At 41.6% G+C, this 22,072-nt stretch overlaps 2 protein-coding genes across 4 annotated transcripts in view; one reads left to right on the forward strand and one right to left on the reverse strand.

The window, feature by feature from the left end:
• Positions 1 to 22,072, reverse strand: part of Herc3 (HECT and RLD domain containing E3 ubiquitin protein ligase 3) — a 101,817-nt gene that overhangs the window by 14,792 nt on the left and 64,953 nt on the right. For both annotated transcript variants that reach the window (XM_057764641.1, XM_057764637.1), the window contains exons 19-22: positions 20,918 to 21,061; positions 18,062 to 18,228; positions 15,240 to 15,306; positions 14,700 to 14,782 (exon numbers count right to left, since the gene is read on the reverse strand). In XM_057764641.1, the coding sequence (XP_057620624.1) occupies positions 14,700 to 14,782; positions 15,240 to 15,306; positions 18,062 to 18,228; positions 20,918 to 21,061 (461 nt within the window). The remainder of the gene's footprint in view (positions 1 to 14,699; positions 14,783 to 15,239; positions 15,307 to 18,061; positions 18,229 to 20,917; positions 21,062 to 22,072) is intronic.
• Nap1l5 (nucleosome assembly protein 1 like 5) lies at positions 701 to 2,563 on the forward strand. Of its 2 annotated transcripts, none has more exons than XM_057764650.1 (2): positions 701 to 1,335; positions 1,502 to 2,563. In XM_057764650.1, exon 1 carries the CDS (start codon positions 852 to 854, stop codon positions 1,317 to 1,319), a length of 468 nt encoding a protein of 155 aa, XP_057620633.1. In that variant the 5' UTR covers positions 701 to 851; the 3' UTR covers positions 1,320 to 1,335; positions 1,502 to 2,563. The 2 variants fall into 2 exon arrangements, with proteins under 2 accessions (XP_057620633.1, XP_057620628.1); XM_057764645.1 differs by having other exon boundaries at positions 703 to 1,335; positions 1,569 to 2,563.

The raw sequence follows: 22,072 nt of genomic DNA on the forward strand, positions 1-22,072 counted from the left end.
CACAGGGTTGGACACTCACAAGGGTTTTGCTTTTCTTCTGTTCATCCTCTCTTCATTCCTTTTCATAGGCACCTGTGTCAAGTCTTCGGTAACATTACCAGGATGCTTACGGTGCTGAGATTTCCTACACAAACACTTCTAGAACTAATTCCAAAGTCCCTACCGTGACAATTCGCAACCAGGATATATGAAACTAGGTTCAACAGGGCCGGCTGGCTGGGGGCTCTAGGAGTCCAAGATGGCCTACGCAGATACACGCAGATACGCAGGTCTGCAAAGGAGTGGGAAGAAAATGGTTCTCCCGCATTTCTGTTCTCTGAAAGTAAATTTAAGACGCAATCAAGATTCAGAAAAGAAGGTACCCATAACCAAGGCTGACCAGCATCAGTTATGGCGCACTTCCAACAGGGGTTCACAGGTGCTTTGCGGATTCAAAGGACTGAGATGGGAGAGGGGGGCACACAGTAAACAGACTGGGGCTTAACAAACAGGTATGGAAAAATACAGTCTCAGCCTCGAGCTGGTTCCAGCCAGCCCTGCAGGGGGGGGAGCGGAAGTTGGGGGCTGGGTATCTAAGTGGTTTTGAAGACCTCGGAGATAGCAGCATAGCAACAATCTGGTGCAGTACGTGCGCACAACCATCAGCTGATAGTGAGCAGCCATTCACTTGCCGCGAGCCGCGAAGCGGCAGCGCGGACGTCACCACAGCCGTCAGCGTTTGCCGCATCCTTAGACTCACTCTGGACCAGCCGCAGTCACAGCTGCAGGACCTCTCTGGACCAGCTCGGTCGCAGACTGCGCAATCACCAGACCACTGCGGCAAACCAGCCCAGCCGAGCCGAACGCTAGCCATGGCCGACCCCGAGAAGCAGGGACCCGCTGAGAGCCGCGCCGAAGACGAGGTAATGGAGGGCGCCCAGGGTGGCGAGGATGCGGCAACCGGCGACAGTGCCGCTGCGCCCGCGGCCGAGGAGCCTCAGGCTCCCGCGGAGAATGCGCCCAAGCCCAAGAACGACTTTATCGAGAGCCTGCCCAATTCCGTCAAGTGCCGGGTCCTGGCGCTCAAAAAGCTGCAGAAGCGCTGCGATAAGATCGAGGCCAAATTTGACAAGGAGTTCCAGGCTCTGGAGAAGAAGTACAACGACATCTACAAGCCCCTGCTTGCCAAGATCCAGGAGCTCACCGGAGAGATGGAGGGCTGCGCGTGGACCCTGGAGGAAGATGATGACGACGACGAGGAAGAAGAGGACGAGGAGGAGGAGGACGAAGAAGAGGCGGCAGCTGGCGCAACTGGGGGTCCCGACACCGGCAAGAAGTAAACACAGCGGCTGACAGGTGATAAATCCCCTGCCCCTTTTATTTCCGATGTCGGCAGACTTTAAAAGGCTCAGGTTTTGCCCAAAATACATGTGAATCTATTCTGACATTCCTAAATTTAAATTGAATCAAGTAGATTTTGGCTAGCCCGTTTCTAATCTTGACTTTTATTTGTGTAAAACAGATGCCAAAAGACGTTTTTAAGAAAAGGCTAATTAAGCTTATTTTTTTTCTCCCTGCTCTTCTGTGAGAACTGGACTTGAGACTGATGAGAGACGGTCAGTTAAATGTGAAGTGCGTCACACGTTGAAATCCATTCATCACACTACACCTGAACACCCAAGCTAAGACTGAACTCTTCTCCATGCTTAATTTCTTCAGTTTCTTTCCATTTCTCAGCGTCGAGGAAAAGGAACCTAAGGAAGACGTCATCTTTAAGACTTTTGCGTTTGCAAACCTAGACATCAGCTTTACACTCTTGAGGAGACGTGGCATGGAGGAAGCCTGGACAGAGTGACACTACTGGCTAGGGAAACTGGAATTTAAAGTTATAGAAACTGTTTTGAATATCTGAATTTAAGAAAGAACATGGTTGCAAGACAGAGGGTGTATTACATGTATAATATTGTCAACACGTGCTCACTTGTTGTCTCATGTTTTCGGTTCTCTTGGTAGTGTTTGTTTATGAAATCGTAAAAATTACCCCAAAATGTTTTAAGTAGTAAACCACCTTTTAGCATTTTAGAAATATAATTTACTTGAAGAGATGTAGAATGTAGCAATTCCGTAAAGCATGTGTATCCAGTGTTGCGTAGTTTGACCTTTGTGAAGTCTTTTTGTCTTGTAGCTTTTAGCAAGTAGCTGTGAAAACCATCAGAACCCCTCAATGAAGCTAATGTTTGGAAAAAATATATACTTGAAGAATCAATCCAAGTGTGTATCCCCACCCCCAGCTCAGAAATAGAAAGGGTTTAAGTTTGCTTGTATTTGCTGTGCCTTCATTATTTTGCTATGTAAATGTGACTTATTAAATGGTGCATAATCATTTTTATTGCTTAATTAAGGAAGAAGGACATATAGGAAGGACTTCTGGGGAAGGACATTTAATGTAAAGGCCTTTAGCTTCTTTGTGGGTTTTGAATTATCTGTGAATCAATGTTCTGTAAGAGTACAAACATAAAGTTGTTTACCACTGTGGTGTTAACAAAACAGTATTTTCAAAAATAAAAAGACTTGTTATTCTGACTGCCTGTGTTCTCATCTATGAAAGGGGTGGTGAAGGCCCCTTCCTCACAGGTATTATGAAAAGAAAAGAAGTTATTCTATATACAGCACACAATAGCAGTATCTGACACCCAAGAGGAATTTCCAGCTATTATTATTATAATAAAGACAAAAGACCCTGATAGAAAATCCCACTCTCTTCCTCTCCTGCTACACAAGAGAAAATGGTAGCTTTATTAATCCCCTACCTTGGTGATTCCTTATTATCAATAAAAAAAAATGCTTTTTAATTCAGAAATACAGGACATTCAAAAACTATCCTGTTTTGGTTTCCTTCACATAAAAACTGGTTTTAGTTTCGTCTCATAAAAGGTAAGACTTTAATGACGCATTATGAATTCACCCCACCCCCACCCCCACACATCAGACGCCATTCTCTTCCGTTTGCTGCAAGGGTTAATCATACTGCAGCAAAATCTGATGACGACGTTGGAAATGGAGGGTGATATTAACCTGTTGCTAATGACAACAGTTGACTACGAACAACTCTAAGGTTGTGGCAATCTTCCTACGGCGTGATCAACAAAATGAAGGAGGATGTTACATACACTATGACCATAAATTGTATGATTATTTTAATTAAAAAAGGTAATTAAACTCAACATCTTCAGAAGTGGAGGGACTGCCATTTAATATTTCTTCAGGTCTAATAAAAATTTAAAAAATAACTAAATAATAAATAAAGTGTCTAATCACTGGGAAATTTATTTTAAAGGTATATGATTAGTTATATAAAAAAACCCAAGAGAAGGAATGGAAAAAATCATTAGATACAAGTTTGATAAATTGATTGGTTGTCAGATATATTAAATCAATAATTAATTCAAGGCATTAAAATATATAAGATTTCTTTTACACTAGAAGTACTATATATACATAAACATAAGCTGGCCTAAAATTAAAAAATGTGTATAATGTATGTTAAATGGGGGGATTTCACAAAAATAAGCTTCTGACTTAGAAATGATCACAAAAACATTAATTCTTCTAAAATTAACTTATAATTTATCAAAATTCAATTCAAAGCCCAAGTGGGATTTGGAACTTAATACAATTTCTATATTGTTCACCTATAAGAAAAGCTGAAGCTACCTTCAGTAATTTAGAAGCAAATCAGACTTTAATAGATTCAAGGAAACATTTTTAATGAGAAAATACACAAAATATTTATCAATTACTAGGTACAGAAAGACTAAGATTAGGACGCACACAGCCAAAATAAATAAACAAACATGACAAGACAAAAATTAGAAAACAATCAAGTTTTGAGTATATAACTCATTCCAAATGCAGTCAAGAACTGTGAATTTTATCTACAACAGATACACGCAGCCAAAGGTTAATGGTCTTAATAGTTTGACAAATCATATGAAAATTAGTACTTTTCAGAGATAATTAGCACTTTTAGAAATAGACATAAAGAACCTCAGGTGACTATTTTAAAGAGGAAGAAGTATTAGGGAGGAAGATGTGTTTCTGTGCCCAGCACTAGGTGAAGCAAGGCTCTAACCAGGCTGGAGACGTACATGCTCCAGCTGCGTACTCTGGCCAGCAGCATTATTTGGTATTACATATATGACTAGCAATTTTTTTTCTGGCTAGTCATAGCACCAGACCACTGCTGGCTCCTCTTTTAAAGAATTCAGGGATCTTTGGGATGGATGTCAATTTCATTTCCTCACTGAGCTGGTCCCAGACGTGTGTCTCCTGAGCTGCCTATTTGATAGTGCGTCACAGCTGCACTGTAATGTCGGCAGGACACCATCTTCCCGGGCAAGGAAAATACTGCTTTGCGGTAAACCGTGTTAACCCCTGAGAGGCCAAACTCGGCAAAGCACAAAGTAACCAGCAGCACTCATTGTACATTCAGTGCCTGTTCTCAAGAGTGTGACGCAGAAATCTGCAGCACTTCAAGGCTCACAGTGTGTGTGCTCGGTGCTGCAGCTCTGCCCGTGTGAAGGTCCACATACATGCACACACCGGCACTTCTTCACTGCCCATACATGTAAACAAATGTCTTTATTCAGCTGGAACTTACATAAAACAAGACATTTTAATAGCAGCAATTTCAGATATTCACAATACTGTGCAAATACTGCCTCAAAATCGTATTTTCAAAGGTGTTTTAGAAGTTCCCACAGCAGTAAAATGGATCAGTGCTGTGGAGAATCTTTAAAATACCCTAGATATGAAAGAAAGGCAAGTAACTGAGTGAGACTGTGAGGACTAAGTGACAAGGGTATTCTTCTACACAAACAAAGATGAATGACCTAGTACAATTCGTTAATAAAATCAACCCAGCCAAATTATCTGTTAACAGATTCAAAATGCCAGACTTTACATTTTTATCCTTGGAATTTTGTTACTAAAAAGCAATGTAAAGGCAAGAAACAATCCCTTTTTATACAAAACGTATTTGAGATACCTTTAACAAAAGTGAGGAAGGGCTGAAAGAATACAGAAAGGGTGATGTAAAAGAACATACAAGCAAACCAAATCCCCAAAGAAAACACACATTTATACAGCAGACTACACAGTATTACAAGTATCCATGAGGGGTTTGTTGTATTTTTTGCTTGTTTGCTTGTTTCTTTTTTCCAGACAGGGCCTCAGTCTGTAGCTCTGGCCTACCTTGGATCTCACTACACAGGCTGGCCTCAAACTCATAGAGATCTCCTTGATTCTACCTCCAGGGTCCTGAGATCAAAGACTGTGCCACTACGCTCTACTCAAGAAGCTTTGGTGTATTCCCTGGTGCAAAATCCAGACACAATTCTACACATTTACAGTTTGCTTTTAACTATGTCGGCTTTCTTTTTTTAGAAAATTGTACAGTCTGCTTGAATGGAGAAGCAGTAAACTCTCAGTCCCTTGTTCTCCCTGGGGAACAAGACAGGAACCCTCAAGCTCCGCTGTAGGCTCTCAGAGGCTGGGTGCACATCAATCAATCAAGTCCTTTTCTTCTAGCTGCATAGCTGGGCCAAATAATATAATTCTCTGGGTTTCAACTTCATCACCTGCAAAGTGGTACGGTTTGCATGTTAAGTCCTCAGGACAGTGCCTGGCACATGGTAAATACTCCGGAAGCGAGACTACTGTTTTCTTCATCGTTTTGTCCTGTAACAATCCAGTGCAAGTAAAATGTGCACCTTGAAGACTGCACCCCTCACCAGTGTTCGTGAGGGGTCAACAGAAGTCATTTAGAGCTACAGCTCCATTCTTGAGTTCTCTCTATGGATTTTGAACAAAACTGGAATTTAACTGCATCAATTTAAGGTCATTTTTATATCAGTGGTAATAACGTGCTATGGAATAGAAAAAGTCCTCAATTCCAAGGAGGGAAGCAGAGCAGTGCAAGCCAGATCTGACTACTACTATAGAGAAACTTGGTTTACAGCATTTCTTGTCCTTGAATGCATGGAACACATCCAAATGGGATTTGCAGTCACGACAGCAAATACCCAAAGTTTCAATCCCAACACAAAAAGAAAATCTTTTTTTCTTTGACCAACCTTGTCCCATAATAGGTCACAGGAACTCCATTTCAAAGGGGTTCTGTCCTTTACTATGGAACAGTGAAGTCTAATGACTCTTTCACAGGGGGCTCCTAAGGCCATTGAAAAACACAGATATTTACATTACAATTCATAACAGTAGCAAAATTACAGTTATGAAGTAGCAACAAACATAATTTACGCTTGGGAGTCACCACAACACGAGGGTTGCGGCATTAGGGTAGCTGAGAATCACTGCTTGAGAGAAAGAAATTCTACAGAGTCCAGGAAAAACCTGAACAAGTGGCAATTGGGTTTCCCCACTCAGTATGTAAGATTATACACTCTTATCCAGTTGGCGAGGCGTCCATCCCTATAAAATGAACACTCCATTAAACCCCAAAAGGTTTAATACGGTTTGGATAGCTCCTGGACAATAGAACATGTGGGAGTTCCTAGAAAGAGTTGCATCCCAAGGGGCACAGGCTTCTCCCATACCTGACCTCTCCCAAACCTCATCTGAGGCACTCGCTCCTGTGCACCCTGTGGAATGTCTTCTACAATGAATTAGTACAGGTAACGATGTTTGCCTGAAATCTGTGAGCCAACCAAGCAAAAACAACCTGAGGCTCACAACTGGCACCAGACAGGGGCCAGGGGAGTCTTGAAACTCAAGTCCTCAGCCTGTGGGATATACTTGTACTGCCCGTGGAACAGGGAAAAAACTGAACTGGGTTGGAGGACTGCCAGGCAAGTTTGCTCTGGAACTACTGCCTGCTCACTGTTAGTGTGAAACCCCCGGGAGTCACTAAGTCACCTGCATTCTGAGAACGCACGGGATAAACTGAGTTGTCTTGTTACTACTCGTGGGTTTATGGGCTATCTTTCTAGTCCCACTAGAGGACCTCCCAGTAGACACTCTGTAAGAGCAGCGCTGATGTCAAAGCGAGGCCAGCAACTGAAAAGCAAGAGACAAGAGAACAGGCATGCCTTTTAAACAAATACAAGCTCTCCTCAAAGGGCAAGTGATCATTGACCTTGAGGAGCACTGGGTTCAGCAACACTCATTAGGACACATGCGCCAGCAATAGAAATAAATAGTGCAGAAGGTAAGGCAAAGGAAATACTGTGTCCTGGACCCACTTCTGGAACACAGCTGCTCTGCTAACGAGATAGCGGTGGCTCTCATCACCTGCAAACAGCTAGCTTCTCTAACTTTGTAAGTCTTACAATCTAATCCCCTACCTAAGCCATGTAAGCTGTACAAGTGATGCTTCCCCAGCAACGCCCGGCTCCTCTTTCCCTGAAGTAACAACCAGGTTTATCTATCACTCTAAAAAGGCATTTTCATGTATGTGTGACCTCTCCTCCATTTCCCAGTACCCAAGTGTCAACGCGCTAGCACCTAGGTCTGAAGCAGATCTGTCCCGCAGCAGTATGTGTTTAAGATTACCTCTCTGTCATCAGCTTAAACCATGGCAATTTAGTCTTCCCTAGCCTCGTTATAGCGGCATGTGAGAACAGATTGTTTCCCTAAATAAACAATTATATTTCAGTATTCCCACACAGTTTATCTTGCAACTGTTGACTCAATTAAATTGTTGATTCAGAGAAATGTCTGCTAAATAAGGAAAGTGTGAGAGAAATAATTTAATCACAATAAAAGAAAAATTTGTAAGTGCCTAAAACTGCCTCAACTACAGTCTATATTGCAAAACTGCCTTCCCTGAGCTGGATCGCTTTTCCCCTTCAAGTGCACCAAACATACAGGGCACTTTGAAGACTCACTGGAGCACGAGATATTTCAACGTACCTTTCCAGGCTTCGTGTGTACTCCAGTGCTAATTTACACACACACACACACACACACACACACACACACAATTTTCTTGTCTGAAACCAAGTTAATACAAAAGTTAAGACATCTTCGGAAAAACTAAAGACTTTCTAGCCAAGCATCTTGGGGATGCCTTGACGGAACACAGTCATACGTTATTTCATCACGTGTGAGCTTCACAGTATGTCCTTACACAGACTGGGACAAACACACACCTGATGACTGAAGTGGCTGCCAGCATGACAGAGAATGAGAATTCCCAGAGAGAAGCTATCTCTACAAAATCTGACTCCCTGATTTGAACAGCAGTGATGTGGAGAGGTTAGAATATTTTACATCCAGAGCCTGACTACACCTTATCTTGGGCCAGACTTAACCCCTTACGCCATTCTGTGGTTAAGAGAATGTTGGGCCTACCATCCTGTGATAAAATCCTTTGGAATAGATTAACTTAGCAGGCAGCATCTTGCTGCAACCTCCCTCTGAGGTTTCCACCAACGTATTTTTAAACTGCCTTGCTGGACCATGGAACCTGGGGTATCTGAGCTCCATGCTGCCCAGGCCTTGGTCACTCTTTTGGCTCTGTTATAAACTACCTCTTACTCCCTTTGAGGTGAGAGCTCTGCAAGGTTTTTGTTTTTTGTTTGTCAGTAATACTCACAAAGTACAGCATGAAAAATACATGAAGCAGCAATAATTCGTTTGCTACCACGCATTCTGTTCTGTAGGTGTCGTTCTTGCATAAAACAGGCAGAAGCCATTAGCATGTGAGGATGGAATCATTTTGTGACATTATGAGACTATGATATCACTAGGCGATAAAATTTATTCTGTTCCATTAGAATCTTAAGGGATCACATCGGCAAATACGGTTTGTCACAGAGCAAAATGTCACCATGGGTCAATATTTACCTACAGATGCACATGCATGTGTTACAATGCAATGACCAAAATAAGGAAGAAAGAGAAATAACTGTAACCAAAGTAACCAATACTTGTTTTACGAACTTGTCATAAACAATAAACTTGTTTTTACACAGGAAAAATATCCTGCGAGTAAGCTATTTGGTCCCTTATCCAATAAAGATTTTCAATGATTTCAAAATCACCCAAGAAAAGACTAGTCTCCCAGAGTCAAGGATGGTGGCTTGAATGAGCATGGCTCCCATAGACAAACGTGCGTGAATGCTTGGTTCTCACCAAGCGGAACTTGGAAGTTTACAGGTTCTCTGACTGCAGCTTTGTAATTATTAGTGAACTAAAGTCCAGAGTAAGTCGGTTTCTTAGGTAAAAGAGAATCCTGGAGTGAAGTGGGGACTCTTAGAGCTGACATGGAAAGGCTGCACTGTTGTAGCTCCAGCGCCCGATGTTTCCACCGTTATGTTTTAAAACTGACTTGATTTACCACGTTCCTGTGCAACTGCTGTGCAGCTACAAGAAACTGCCTCCATGTGGGAACACAGAACCTGGCATAAACTAGCACCATATTTCTGGGCCACAGTCAATCAAATTTGGTTCTAGAATAAAGTATCTCTTAATCCCTTTGAGGTGAGTTGTGTGTGTGTGTGTCTGTGTGTGTCTGTGTGTGCACGCACTTACAAATACAATCTTGTGACTCTACAGTTTTATTCAGAGCCTAATTGAAGCCTCAGGCTTCCCTCACACACAGCCCTCCCCTTGGGGACAAGCGTTTTCTCATCTCCCCACTCCCTTGCTCTTCCAGACAAGCTTTACTGCTAGCCAATGTGGATGGCAGCAATGCTCAGATTCTCTCCTCAGTGCCTTGCATTGCATTCTAACTACACAGCTCCACCAAAGAATGCATGCTTCTTTTTATTCTTGTTTTAGCATTTCTATCCATTTACCACTCAAGTGACTTCAGACTCACTGGTGACTGAGGCTGGCATGCACAACCAAAGGAAAGACTTCTATTGAGACTTCTTTCCTGCGACTCACATAAATTCCCTGCTTTAAGTAACTGCCTGGGTGTTATCAGATAGTCAAAGTAATAAATAGCCAAAGTAACAGAACTTCCCTCAATGAACCAGCTTTATTTATAGTCTGTTACCTATTATACAGCTACCCAAATCAGAAACCGTGACAGGGTCACCAATTAAAGCCTTGCTCCAACAGAACCAGACACCTGTTGACTGTGTCACTCATACATACCCAACGAGCGATTTCTACAGCTTCCATGCTGACTCTGGCCGTTCTTTACCAGAGCTAATTTGACGGCCTCCTCTCAGGCCTCTGTGCACATTGTCTATTTCCGTAAGTTATTTTTTGAAAACCGAGATTATCACTCAATACAAACCCTACTCAAGACTTTGATAATCTTAACTCTAATTCTTGCACCGACCATGTCCTGGCCCAGTGACAAATCCCTGACAGTCCCTATCATCTATGAACCCTGAATATTCTGACTCACACACTCACACTGCCTAAAATGTGCCCCACATCTATGTTCTTAAACGTCTTACAAAAAGACTGTTGCTTCTCCCCTAGTTCCATGATATGTGATATATAATTCATATACCAGGTACCATAATCTGTCACATATCTGTGGACATTCCCAACCCACAGAAAGAAGAGCAGACAGTAGTCATCTCCCATGTCTGCAACATGCCTGGCACAGTAAACACTCAGGGTCTGTAAAGTGAATGAACGCCTGTGCAGATTTTCATAGTTCCATGTAAAACTAAACAAATCTAATATTTACCTTCCTCTAACAAGATAACTCAAGGACTGAGATTCATTCCAAAAGTGCAGCTAAATCTTTAAACCTGAATCACAGATCTCACCTTAAATATACTAAGCCACTATTGTGATATTCGAGATGTGTGTGTATTGTTTTGCTTGATCCACAGATCCCCAATTAGAGTCCCTGCCTTACAGAGATCTACCTTGGCAGATAATAGATAATAAGACACCCATTTCAGAAGGAAATCTGATCCACACTAAAAATGCAAGACAGGTTGAGAAGAACCATACAGGCAGACCCCGCTGTTTCCACACATACACTACTAGCATTAGACACACTAAGGAAGTGTCTATAAAACCCGACCAGACATGAGTTAAAAGCAGTTACTGGAAGGTGACCCAGAGAAGGCACAAAAGCTCTTTCCCCATACCTCACCTTATGCAACTCTTCATCTGTACCCCACTATAAGTGAGCATTTCTCTGAGTTCTTTGACCCGTTCAATCAAATTAATAAGCATGGGGGAGCGCAGCCAGGAAACCCGATTTACAGGCCAGTTAGTGGAAAGCACAGGTAAAGTAACCTGAGGCTGGGGTGAGGGTGCGATGGTGTTAGCATTGAGGATTAAGCCCCAAGAGAGTTCTGATACTGTCTTCAGATAGAGATGTCTGAATATGAATTGTCCTTTCAGGAGGTGCATTGCTGAAGCCCAGTTTGCAGCTTGTGGAATTGCTAAGATGAGAGGGGGTCACAACAGTGCCATCTTTATCAGTAGGTTAACCCATCAAAGAGTTCCTATTAACTGGGCTATGAGGAGTTGGCCCTAACAGAGGCCAACAGGGTTTATCACTGAATGATGTATCGTGCTCTTGGCTTCTTCCTACCTTGCTGCAAAATCTTTGTTTGCACTGTGTGAAGTTTGTCACTGTAACTGGTTTAGTAAAGAGCTGAGTAGCCAACAGATAGGCAGTAGAGAATAAGTGGGACTTCCAAGCAGAGAGACAACCTCAGGATGAATCCAGGCATGCAAGAGATACCAACAAGACACTGAAAAAGTCAGGCATAAGGTACTGAAGAAAAGCTAAAAAGTCACGTGACAGAACATAGAGTAAAAAAATACTTAAGGTATAAGAGCTAGCTGGAAACAAGCATAAACTAAAGGCTAAGCTTTTGTAATTAACAAGTCTCTGTGGCATTGTTGCAGGCTGGCAGTCCCAACCAGAAGTACTACTACACGGCCTCTCGGCATGCCTGGTTGCCATGGTAATACCATGCCATGCTACTTCAACACTTCACCAGCTCAGCTCAACTGAGAGCCAACAATCTTTACTCGGCTATATTTTACAGGTAATTTGCAGTGCTAGTGATAAGAAGTCTGATTATCACTACAGTGCAGCTCAGAACTGAGCTGGATTAGTGAGCATGGAGGCTCTACTGTCAACAATGGAGTTAATTGCCTTTTCCCTGGGAGGTGGAAATCCTGACAACTCTTAGAGGTGAGAAGTAATTAGTCGTGAAAGTATAGCAGGGAAGGCTCTGGGCCGGCTTCTTCTACATGCACACGCTGACACCATTTATTTATTCAGCACATGTTTTCATACCACTTTGGCACCAGCCATTCTGCTAGATAGGAGAAACCTGTGCTTCCCATTTATTTTACTCCAAAATACCTCCCTATATATTACTGCATTCTCACGACTATCCGAAGAGTCAGGCAGGACAATTTTTGTCATCTTTGCTTTACAACTGAGATATCCGAAAGCAAGTAGTTTATGTGACTTACTGACTTAGGGTCTAAGTTAGAAAGATGCAAATCTGTAGCTAAATAACTATTCACTAAATCCATGTGTTGTGGAATATTCCTTTACACTGTGTAAAGATGTGTTACTGTGATTGGTTTCATGAAAACTAAAAGGCCAATAGCTAGGTGGGGGGTATAGGCTGGGCTTCGGGACAGAGCGAACTCTAAGAAGAAGAAACAGAGAGTGCCAGCAGGATGCAAAGGAAGTAAGACATGCAGAGGAGAGGTAAAAGCCATTAGTCATGTGACAGCACAAAGATTAATAGGAAAAAATAACCTATAAAAGCTAGTTAGAAGCAAGCCTAGGCTAAGGCCAACCTTTCATAATTAATAAAAGGTCTCCATGTGGTTATTTGGGAGCTGGCAGGCAGAACAGAGAAAGACTTATTACACATGGCGACTAATGTGGGGTCACAAACATCCACATAAGGCCTGAGAAAGCTTTAAAAAAAAGTTCAGAACATAAAATCAAATGCAGCTTCTCAATGACTGTAGTCTCTCGGGTAGGTTCAGAGGCTTACAGAGACGTAACTAGCAGCTCCTGCCTGCAGACTGGAGCCGGCCACCAGAGCCATGTGCCAGCACCATGAGATAAGTTGAGCCACGCTGCAGCTGACATAGCAGTTTACGATTTGTCTCACATGATCATAAAACACCTCAGGAGCTCAGTAAAAACAGATACAGACAGAAAAAGACTTCTAAACAGGCTATAGAGCATCGAAAAATGTGTGTAGGCTTAAGAAAAGAAAGTGGGCATAGATAGTCATAGAAAAAAAATAAATAGTTTGGAAATAAGATAAAGTCTTTAAAAAAAGAATAAAATAAAAGAATAATACACAAAGAGTCTTGATCCTATATGGTCTCATGCTAACTTTTTTTTTTTTTTTGGTTGCTGATGGGTAAACTACAGCTGTTGAAAGATGTGGGATTATAAAAGCAACTGCTGAATTAAACCATCCTAGATACTTCAGGAATGCCTTAACTTTAAAATGAAAGTCAGAAAACCTATTGCTTTAGGGAAGATGTTATGCTTTTTTTTTTCCACAGAAAATAAAAGGCTGTGGATTCCTTCAAGATTGATAAAGATCACGTTTGACTGAGGAAAACCCCTGAAAATCCTGGCTAAAGACATAAAGAAATAAACCTGGAAAAACTATAAGACAGGTGATGTATATTTTAAGTGCTCACACATAAAACAAAAAATCATCTTTGACTGGCTTGTGTAAAACACAAAGTCCATATATCTGTTAATGCAGATATATATGTTACCTTTGAAAGTAATGTGTTTTTAGAACAAGGGAACCAGACACCAAAGAAAATAGGTGGCCTCATAGACTATACCAGTCAAGATTTAAAATAAGCCTTGCACTTTCCTATTGCAAAGAGACTGGAAACAAATATTAGGGCTAGCTCTCCCAGGACTTGACCTTTACCCTAATTTTCTCAGGGTCCCCCAAAGACAACAGGAAGCAACCTAGAGAACACAACGCACATATACCCAAGAGGTGGAGTGGGTAGTTTTTGGTCATTTGGTGGGTTATGGATGATTGTCATCATTTAGGGGGGTTGGTTACAAATTATTACTGCTCATGGACAGACAAAAAGCTAAACAAAGGAGATTAGATTTAGGGATCTCTTTCTGAAGGGAAAACAGGGGGTATAGTATAGAAATGATGGGGTAAAAGGGTAGATTGCTGAGTCTACTTTTGAACAATCACTAGTCTAAAATATTTTACATTGGTATGTAATTATGTATGTTGATACAAATTTAAGGTTATTTTTGTTATACTGAATATGTTTTGACTCTTGCTTAAGGTATTGTACCTATGCAGCTAATGCAAATTTCTAGTCCTTAAACGTTATTATTACAAACTAGGATATTATCACAAATTTAGGATAAGAAAAGTTGGTTAGTAGTTAGTCATCTATAACAAACAAATATATAGCCATGTTAGATAAGTTTTCAAGGTCAAACATATTTTAGATAGACTAAATAGACTAGACAAGCCTAAGCTTAGGCCAAGTTTCCATAATTAATAAAAAGTCTCCATGTGGTTATTTGGGAGCTGGTAAACAGGACAGAGAGGAACTCATTACATCCATCTCACTCTCTTAAAATTCTCTGCAGTCTTCAAGTTCTTGTTCTATGGCCCTCACCTCCTCCACAGAGAGATTACAATACTATTTCAATCCTAGACAAAAACATCCAAACATCAAGAAAATAAAATAGCCAAATCTCCATCCAGCAGCCCAAGGTCAGGACTAACCTGTTGTCCTTACATACAGCCACTCGGTCTCCCCCGGGTATCAGCTTCTTCTGTTGAATCACTCCATAGCTTTCTCGGCACACCTTCGTTTAACACAGAAAAAGATGTGTTTTCATTTCTCTTAACTAATTTTCCTTTCTAGAACCCAAGTGACTCAGAGGAAGTAGGAGTAAATCTAATTTAATGACTACATTTACAGGAAATGGGGAGGGGAATAGAATAAAATTCTGAAACAGAAAACAACAGCACCTTGAAAACATCTTAAGTCATGTAAATGAATCAAGGAGAAAGTGACAGGAACTGTAGAAAGCCGTAGCTTGTAATGTCAACAGTACAGAGGACTAATGCTTCGGTAATTTTCCTAAGTGCACAGAAAAACACAGGCCCCCCCCTTTGCAACACATTTACTGAGTCAAGATATGATGACTAAAATAGCTTGATTTAAGTCTCTGATGTTGCTGTCTGTAGGAAATCTACTGTTAATTACGACTCACAGTTACGATGAAGAACAGTCACAATCACAAATACAGGAATGCGTACCGTGAAGTTGAGGCAGAAAGTCTCCTCGACATCTTCACCCGGGTAATCTAGAAGCTCCTGAAGACTCCTAGTCACAGAAGAACAGGAAAAGAGGAAATAAGAAATGCAATGGTGTTTCTACCTCAATTATGTTCAGAGTCTTGGTCAAGACAAATAACGTCTAGAGAATATAAATCCAGGGAACAGAAAGCCATGTACCTAATTAAGGCAGCAGACTGTATGAACTCCCTTCCCTGATGACACATTGTTCTTGACTAAAGATGAGATCAACATGGATTTACATGTGATGGGCTTGTGTTTGCTCCTTAGCATTGCCAGTATATACATACATACATGAGAACATGGTACTGTAAAAACTCCATAGTCTGGTTTTATCCATATATTTTAGTAAAATAACCCTTCTGCCACTATAAAAAATAAAAAGGCCACAAAGTCACTGTCGTGTAAATGAGACTGGCCTCACATGTTTAATACCCGGTCCCAGCTTCATGGTGCTGTCTTGGGAGGTTTAGAAGGTGTGGCCTTGCTAGAGGAGGTTTCACTGGGGGAAAGCTCTCAAGTTTCAAAACACTCTCATTTCCCGTTTGCTCTCTCTGCTTACTGGTTAGGATTTGAGAAGTGAGCTCTCTGTTTTGTTGAAACTTATATATGTTGATAGCTTATGAAATCACTTCAAAACACAAAAGAGGCAAATAATATAGAACTTTCAGAATCGTAAACACAATACACAAATCACATCTGTAAAGACACAACAGTTAAGACCCATACGAACAATATCCACAAATGAATACACCAGAAAGAGAATCAGATAAACAAATAGCACTGCTTGGTAGGTGTGAGCAGCAGCTTTATATGTGCAGCTGTCCGAAATAAAGTGATTTTTGTTTTTCTGACACCAAGAGCTAAACCTAGGGTATACCACCACACTCTGCAAAGACATTTATTTTTTGAGACAACACTGCTTTGAACTGACTGTGATGTGCCAGCTGGTTTTAAGATCCTGGTTCTCTTGCCTCAGTCTCACGTGTACTGGATTCCAAGTGTTCATTAGTATGGGCAGCTATGCTTGTTGTTTTGTGGTGCTAGGACTGAACTCTGAGATTCTGCCCCAACTTAAAACTAGCACCTTTTCCCATAAAAAAGAAGCCACTTCTTCCCTCGCAAGCCAACTGTGTGTTGTTTGCTGTCCAAAATCAACACAGAGATGTTGCGGGAGGTCCTTCCGCTCCTCCAGCCAATAGCCGCTGAGATACCAGCCCATTGGGGCGTGGTCTCTCTCCCTTTAAAAAAGCGACCACTTCCCTCCTCGCTGTTGTCTGGGACGGTGATCTGTAAGTTTTTTCCCCTTTAAATAAATAACCATTATATTAATCATAATTCCAAACTAGCGTGGGATTGTTTGTGACTTACACCTTCGCCTTCACAGAGACACTCAAGAAAAGGGGGAATCTTAGGAGCCAAAAAAAAGGAAAGTAACAAAAATGTAGCTTGACTACTGCGAAAAGCATTCCAATTGTTTCTCAAAATACTAAATATAAAATTAGCATATGAATCAGCAATTCTAGGCATCCTAGGCATATGTCAGAGTAACAAAAGTTATGTCTACACAAAACCTTGCATATAAATGTTCTCAGTAACACTATTCATAATATTTCCAAAGCAGAAGTGCTCCAAGTGCCATCAAATGAAGAATGGAGAAACAAAATGTGATGTATGTGTACAAAGGAACATATACAATGGGCTAGCATACAAGCTATGTCAGAAAACAGAATGCTACAGCAGAATATTGCCTGCCAGTGTGAAAAATGAAACACTGATTCATGTTATAACAGGACAAGTCTGGAAAACACACCAAGTGAAATAGACAAACTGAACAACACTGTAAGCATCCCATTTCTTAAAACTATCCAGAGTAGGTAGGCATGGTGGTCACACAATTTTAGTCCCCAGGCAATGACTGTGAGTTGGAGGACAGCTTGGTCTGCATAGTTAGTTCCACACCAGCCAGGGCTACATAATGGACCTTATCTCAAGAATTTGAAAGAGGAAAATCTAGAATAGGCAAGCAAATGGAGGCAGAAGGCAGATTAGTGTTCACCTAGGATTAATAATACGGAGACAGGGACAAGACAACCAAGCGCCAGGCTGTTTTTCAGGTGGTGAACTAGTCAAACGTGACTACAGTGATAGCCACACAACTTTGAATACATTATATGCTAAATATTCTTTATATGGGTCAGTTGTATGGCATGCAAATTATCAATCACTCTACCAATAAACTTTTTGAAAGGCTCTCATTTCAATAATCTCCCCCACTGTTAACTCTGGACCACGACAAGGCTCAAAGTCTCCTTTACAGGGGATACAGGAAAATGAAATCAAAGATTATTCCTGAGGAGTAATGATCCCTCCCTTTTCTTTTTTCAAAGGTTTATTTATTTTATGTGTATGGTTGGTTTTGCCTGCATGTTTGTCTGTGTATGGCTGGCGACTGTGGAGGCCAGACGAGGGCATTAAATCCCCTGAAACTAGAGTTACAGATGACTGTGAGCCACCACATGGGTTCTGGGAACTAAACTCACGTCCTCTGAAAAAGCAACCAATGCTCTTAACCACTGAACTGCATCCCTGGTACCAGGTCCCCCTTTTAATTTCCTCTATTGTCCATACAGTAACACAGGCAATGCTTCAGTAAGCGCTGTATAATCTACAACACTTTCGCACACCCAAACTAGCAAAAATGTCGTTTTCCACCTGAGATCCCTGCGCGAAGGCAGTAAGGACAGGTCCCCACACTGCCGGCATGACCTTTAGCTCTTTACCTTCCTTCAGTTGGTGACAGCTCCTTTAAATCTTCCAAGCCAGGCTTTACGTTCAGCAACTTCTTGTAGAGAGCCAATGGGAAGTGGAGATCCACCACAGTGGAGTTGTAGATCGCCAGACCACAGGTTATGCCAATCAAGTGAAACCAGTTGCGCTCTACAAAACACTGTCAGGGTGTGCACAAATGTATTAGAAAGAGGTAGTGTTGTAAGACCTAGAGATACTGTACCACCTACCCAAAATGTTTCAGGACATTAGAATGGAGCCCATATGTATATTTACGCTCTGAGGCAGAGAAACGTCTCTGATCAAAGTTCGTTACTGTTGCTAGATGCACTGCAAAGCCAAGCGCCTGGTACTCTTCTGATGGACTAGAAACGGCGGCTGTTATCTCCAGCAGGGCCCTTTAGAGACCGCTCTGTGATGATGGAACGGTTCTACTCTGCACCACCTCTGACCATAGCCACTGGCTACACGTGTCTACTAAGCACACAGAGTGAATCTCTAAATTATCAGATGTGACTAGCTCCTACCACTGAGGATAATGAAAATCTAAGGAGAAAACTCTATGAGCCCAAAACCCTGAGATTATGGGTCAGATGAAGTAAGAGCCCCTCAATTGCTGGAGGTACTCATGTGTGCTAGATTAGTGCTCCATCATGGAGCCACACCCCAACTCTAGCACTGCATCTAAAGCTTAACTCTCCTATTGGATATTTTTAAAAAGTCTATGTTATATGTACATATTCAGACACAATCTACCATCATTAAAAGAATACGTACGTAACTACCAATGCCCAGCACAATATAAAACCAATTTCTTTTCTTTCTTTTTAAACTTTTCACTAAAGCACTGTCCTGGACTTTTGGATAGAATTTGTTAATTGTAACGAATGACCCCATCATGCCATCACACTATTAGGATCATGCCATCACTTCCATTCCACTGACTCTGTGTTTGGTTCCAGAGCAGTCTATCCTGTGTTGTTGAAACCTGGCCTACCCAGCCCTATAGAGATGTCCAGGCAACGGACACCAATGCTCAGGTCATATTTGATACCAAGACTAATGTCTTTCTGGATCTCTGTGATGATAAATCTTTCTTTTTGTTTGTTTGTTTTAAGACAAGGTTTCTCTGTAGCTTTGGAGCCTGTCCTGGAACTAGCTCTTGTAGATCAAGCTGGCCTCGACTCACAGAGAGCCACCTGCCTCTGCCTCCTGGAGTGCTGGGATTAAAGGCGTGCACTACCACCGCCCAGCAGATAAATCTTGATGGCTAACCTGGCTGGAATTAACTATGAGAGATACCCCAGGGTACCCAGGGCATTTCTAGGAAGGATTAGCTGAGAGCAAAGACTGTCCCACAGAGCTGATGGAACCTTTAAGAGTGGTAGGGTGAAAGCAATGCTGTCCCATTGCCTGCCCTCACTCCGTACTGTTGAGTGTGTCTACTGCTGCTGCTGCTAACATCAAACTCTAGCTTCTTTGCGTTCTACTGTAGACTAAAAAGCAGTGGTCTCTAGTAATCTGCCAGGCCTTCCCACCAAACTGGAACTGCTGAAGCTTCCAGTCTCAAGGATGGAGTAGCTGTTCTATATAGACATCCAATGTTGACTACCCAGTCTAATAAAACCTTTTATATAATATATATTCATCTTATTGGTTCTGGTCCTCTAAAGAACCCTGACTTATGCAATCCCCATACCAAAGTTGCCAGTATCTGAGAGCTGCTTTTTCTTAACTCATTCTCTGGCATCTGTGATGTGGGATTCCCCTCTGTATGCTATAAATGTTTTATTAGCAGTGGTTAATAAAGAAGCTGCTTTGGCCTATGGCAGGGCAGAAAATAGGTGGGTGGGCAAACTAAACTGAATGCAAGGAGAAAGAAGGCAGAGTCGGCAGACACCATGTAGTTGCCGAAGTAGAAAGATGCCAGAACCTTACCTACGGTAAGCCACAGCCTCATGGTGTTACACAGATTAATAGAAATAGGTTAATTTAAAACATAAAAGCTATCAAGAAATATGTCTGAGCCATCGGTCAATCAGTGTTGTAATTATTATTAGTTTTTGTGCGATTATTCGGGTCAGGGTGACGGGAAACAAAAAAGCAGTCTCTGTTTATACATCTGCAATCCAGGATTTCTTTTGCCTTGGCCCACAGACCATACAGTAGGTGGTATTTTTTTTCATTTATCTCAATGCTCAAAAAAACCCATCAATATATCTAGCAGTGGAAAACACTAGGATCTGGCCTGGGAGCTACTCCAAGATCTGACTGATCAGGTCAGTGTGCATCCACTACCCATACGTAGAGTTCCATGTGGGTTCCCCTTCTTACCTTGATTCTGTGCTATGACAGAGAACAGGAAGAGTTAAACTAATCTTTAATAGTTATTTTATTTTGTTAATTGTATGGGTGTTTTGCCTGCTTGCATGTCTATGCATACATGCATACTTGATGCCTGAGAATGCCAGAGGGGGCATCCCCTAGAACTGGAGTTACAGAGGATTGTGAAGTACCATGTGGATGTCTGGAATCATAACTGGATCCTACTAAGAGCAGCCAGTGCTTTAACCACTGAGCCATCTCTCCGACCCTTAAACCTACTTTCTTTATCACACTGTTCCTTTTGCCCTTTGTACATACTATGGCCTGGATCTCACCTACTAGAAATGGCACTGGAGCTCATGGCTAATACACTATAAGTCTTAAAAGCAAGTCCAGCTTGAAGGCTGGACATGTTAGGCATTTTAGTGGTTAATTTTGCAATATTAGAAACCAAGAGGCTAGTCTGACAACAAACAGGAAGTCTAGTGCAAACAGGGTACTTCATTGTGACATTATGAACTTACTGTATCTGAAAACCACAAGAGATGTGACTCTTGATAGTAGGTAAACATCCCATAAATGGGATTCAAAAGTTCTTTTAACAGCAAAAGAAAGAACTCCTTTGTAACACCACCAGCATCTACTGCTTCTTCCCCATCGAAGATCACCTGGGAACACAAAAACACAGTGAATACTTCAAGGAAAGCAATGTTCAGCCAAAGATGCAGCTATGCTACCAAGCAAGAGCACCACCTCAATAACAAACTGTGAGCAGCGGCTGTGTGTGATAAAAGCTGGAAGTTCTAGGGAGAACAACCAGATAGACTGGTAGGATTTTTAGGGCTTTTTTCAAAGTTTTGTGTGTGTGTGTGTGGTTCTAGTAGTTGAACAGGAGCTACACACATGGGAAGCAAATGTTCTTTCCCTGGGACACACACAAGTGAATCACGTGCTTTCCCAATGAGCTACACGTCTAGTCCTAGATACACTTAATTCTGAGATAAAATCTATCCACATTGTCAGGAATGGCTGTGACCTTCCCACTCTCCAACTCCAGCTCCTGAGAGCAGGGATTAGAGTTGTGAGCATGTGTCTTTCTTAGGACATTTTGGAGATGATAACAATGCGAGATAATTGGTTCAACCTGTTGCAGACTGTGGTTCTGAAACCAGCATTTATGAAGTGACTTGCAACAGAGATAGAAGTCATTTAATTTTAAACATCTTCAAGTAATTTATTATCTATTCCTCAGGATACCTGCTGTAAACCAAGTTTCACACAGAGCCTAGAGTACAGTAAGCAGTCTCGTGCACTATGGGAGCGATATTTTGTCACTAATCACATATCACTAATCTTGCTTATACTAGTGGGCCAACAGCTTCGTAGATGATTTCACCTTTTCATCTCTCTGTTTTCATTGTGTCTCTTAAATCCTAGACATCCTAATCTTCCTAGGTGAGCTCCTAATTGTCGTATTTTGTCAAAGTTATATAACTTCATATGTATCTTACATGATTGTTTTGGATAGTCTAGAACAGGCACACTACAGATAGCAGAGCCCAAGAATCTCTCAACAACCCACTGGCATTGATCTGATATTCCAATGAAATGCTCCTCCTTCTGGTGACTAGACAAAAGGAGGTGATTAGATTCTTGTAAGAAGGTTGAAACCAATGATG

Source organism: Chionomys nivalis, chromosome 1, assembly GCF_950005125.1.
Source record: "Chionomys nivalis chromosome 1, mChiNiv1.1, whole genome shotgun sequence".
Lineage (NCBI taxonomy): Eukaryota > Metazoa > Chordata > Mammalia > Rodentia > Cricetidae > Chionomys > Chionomys nivalis.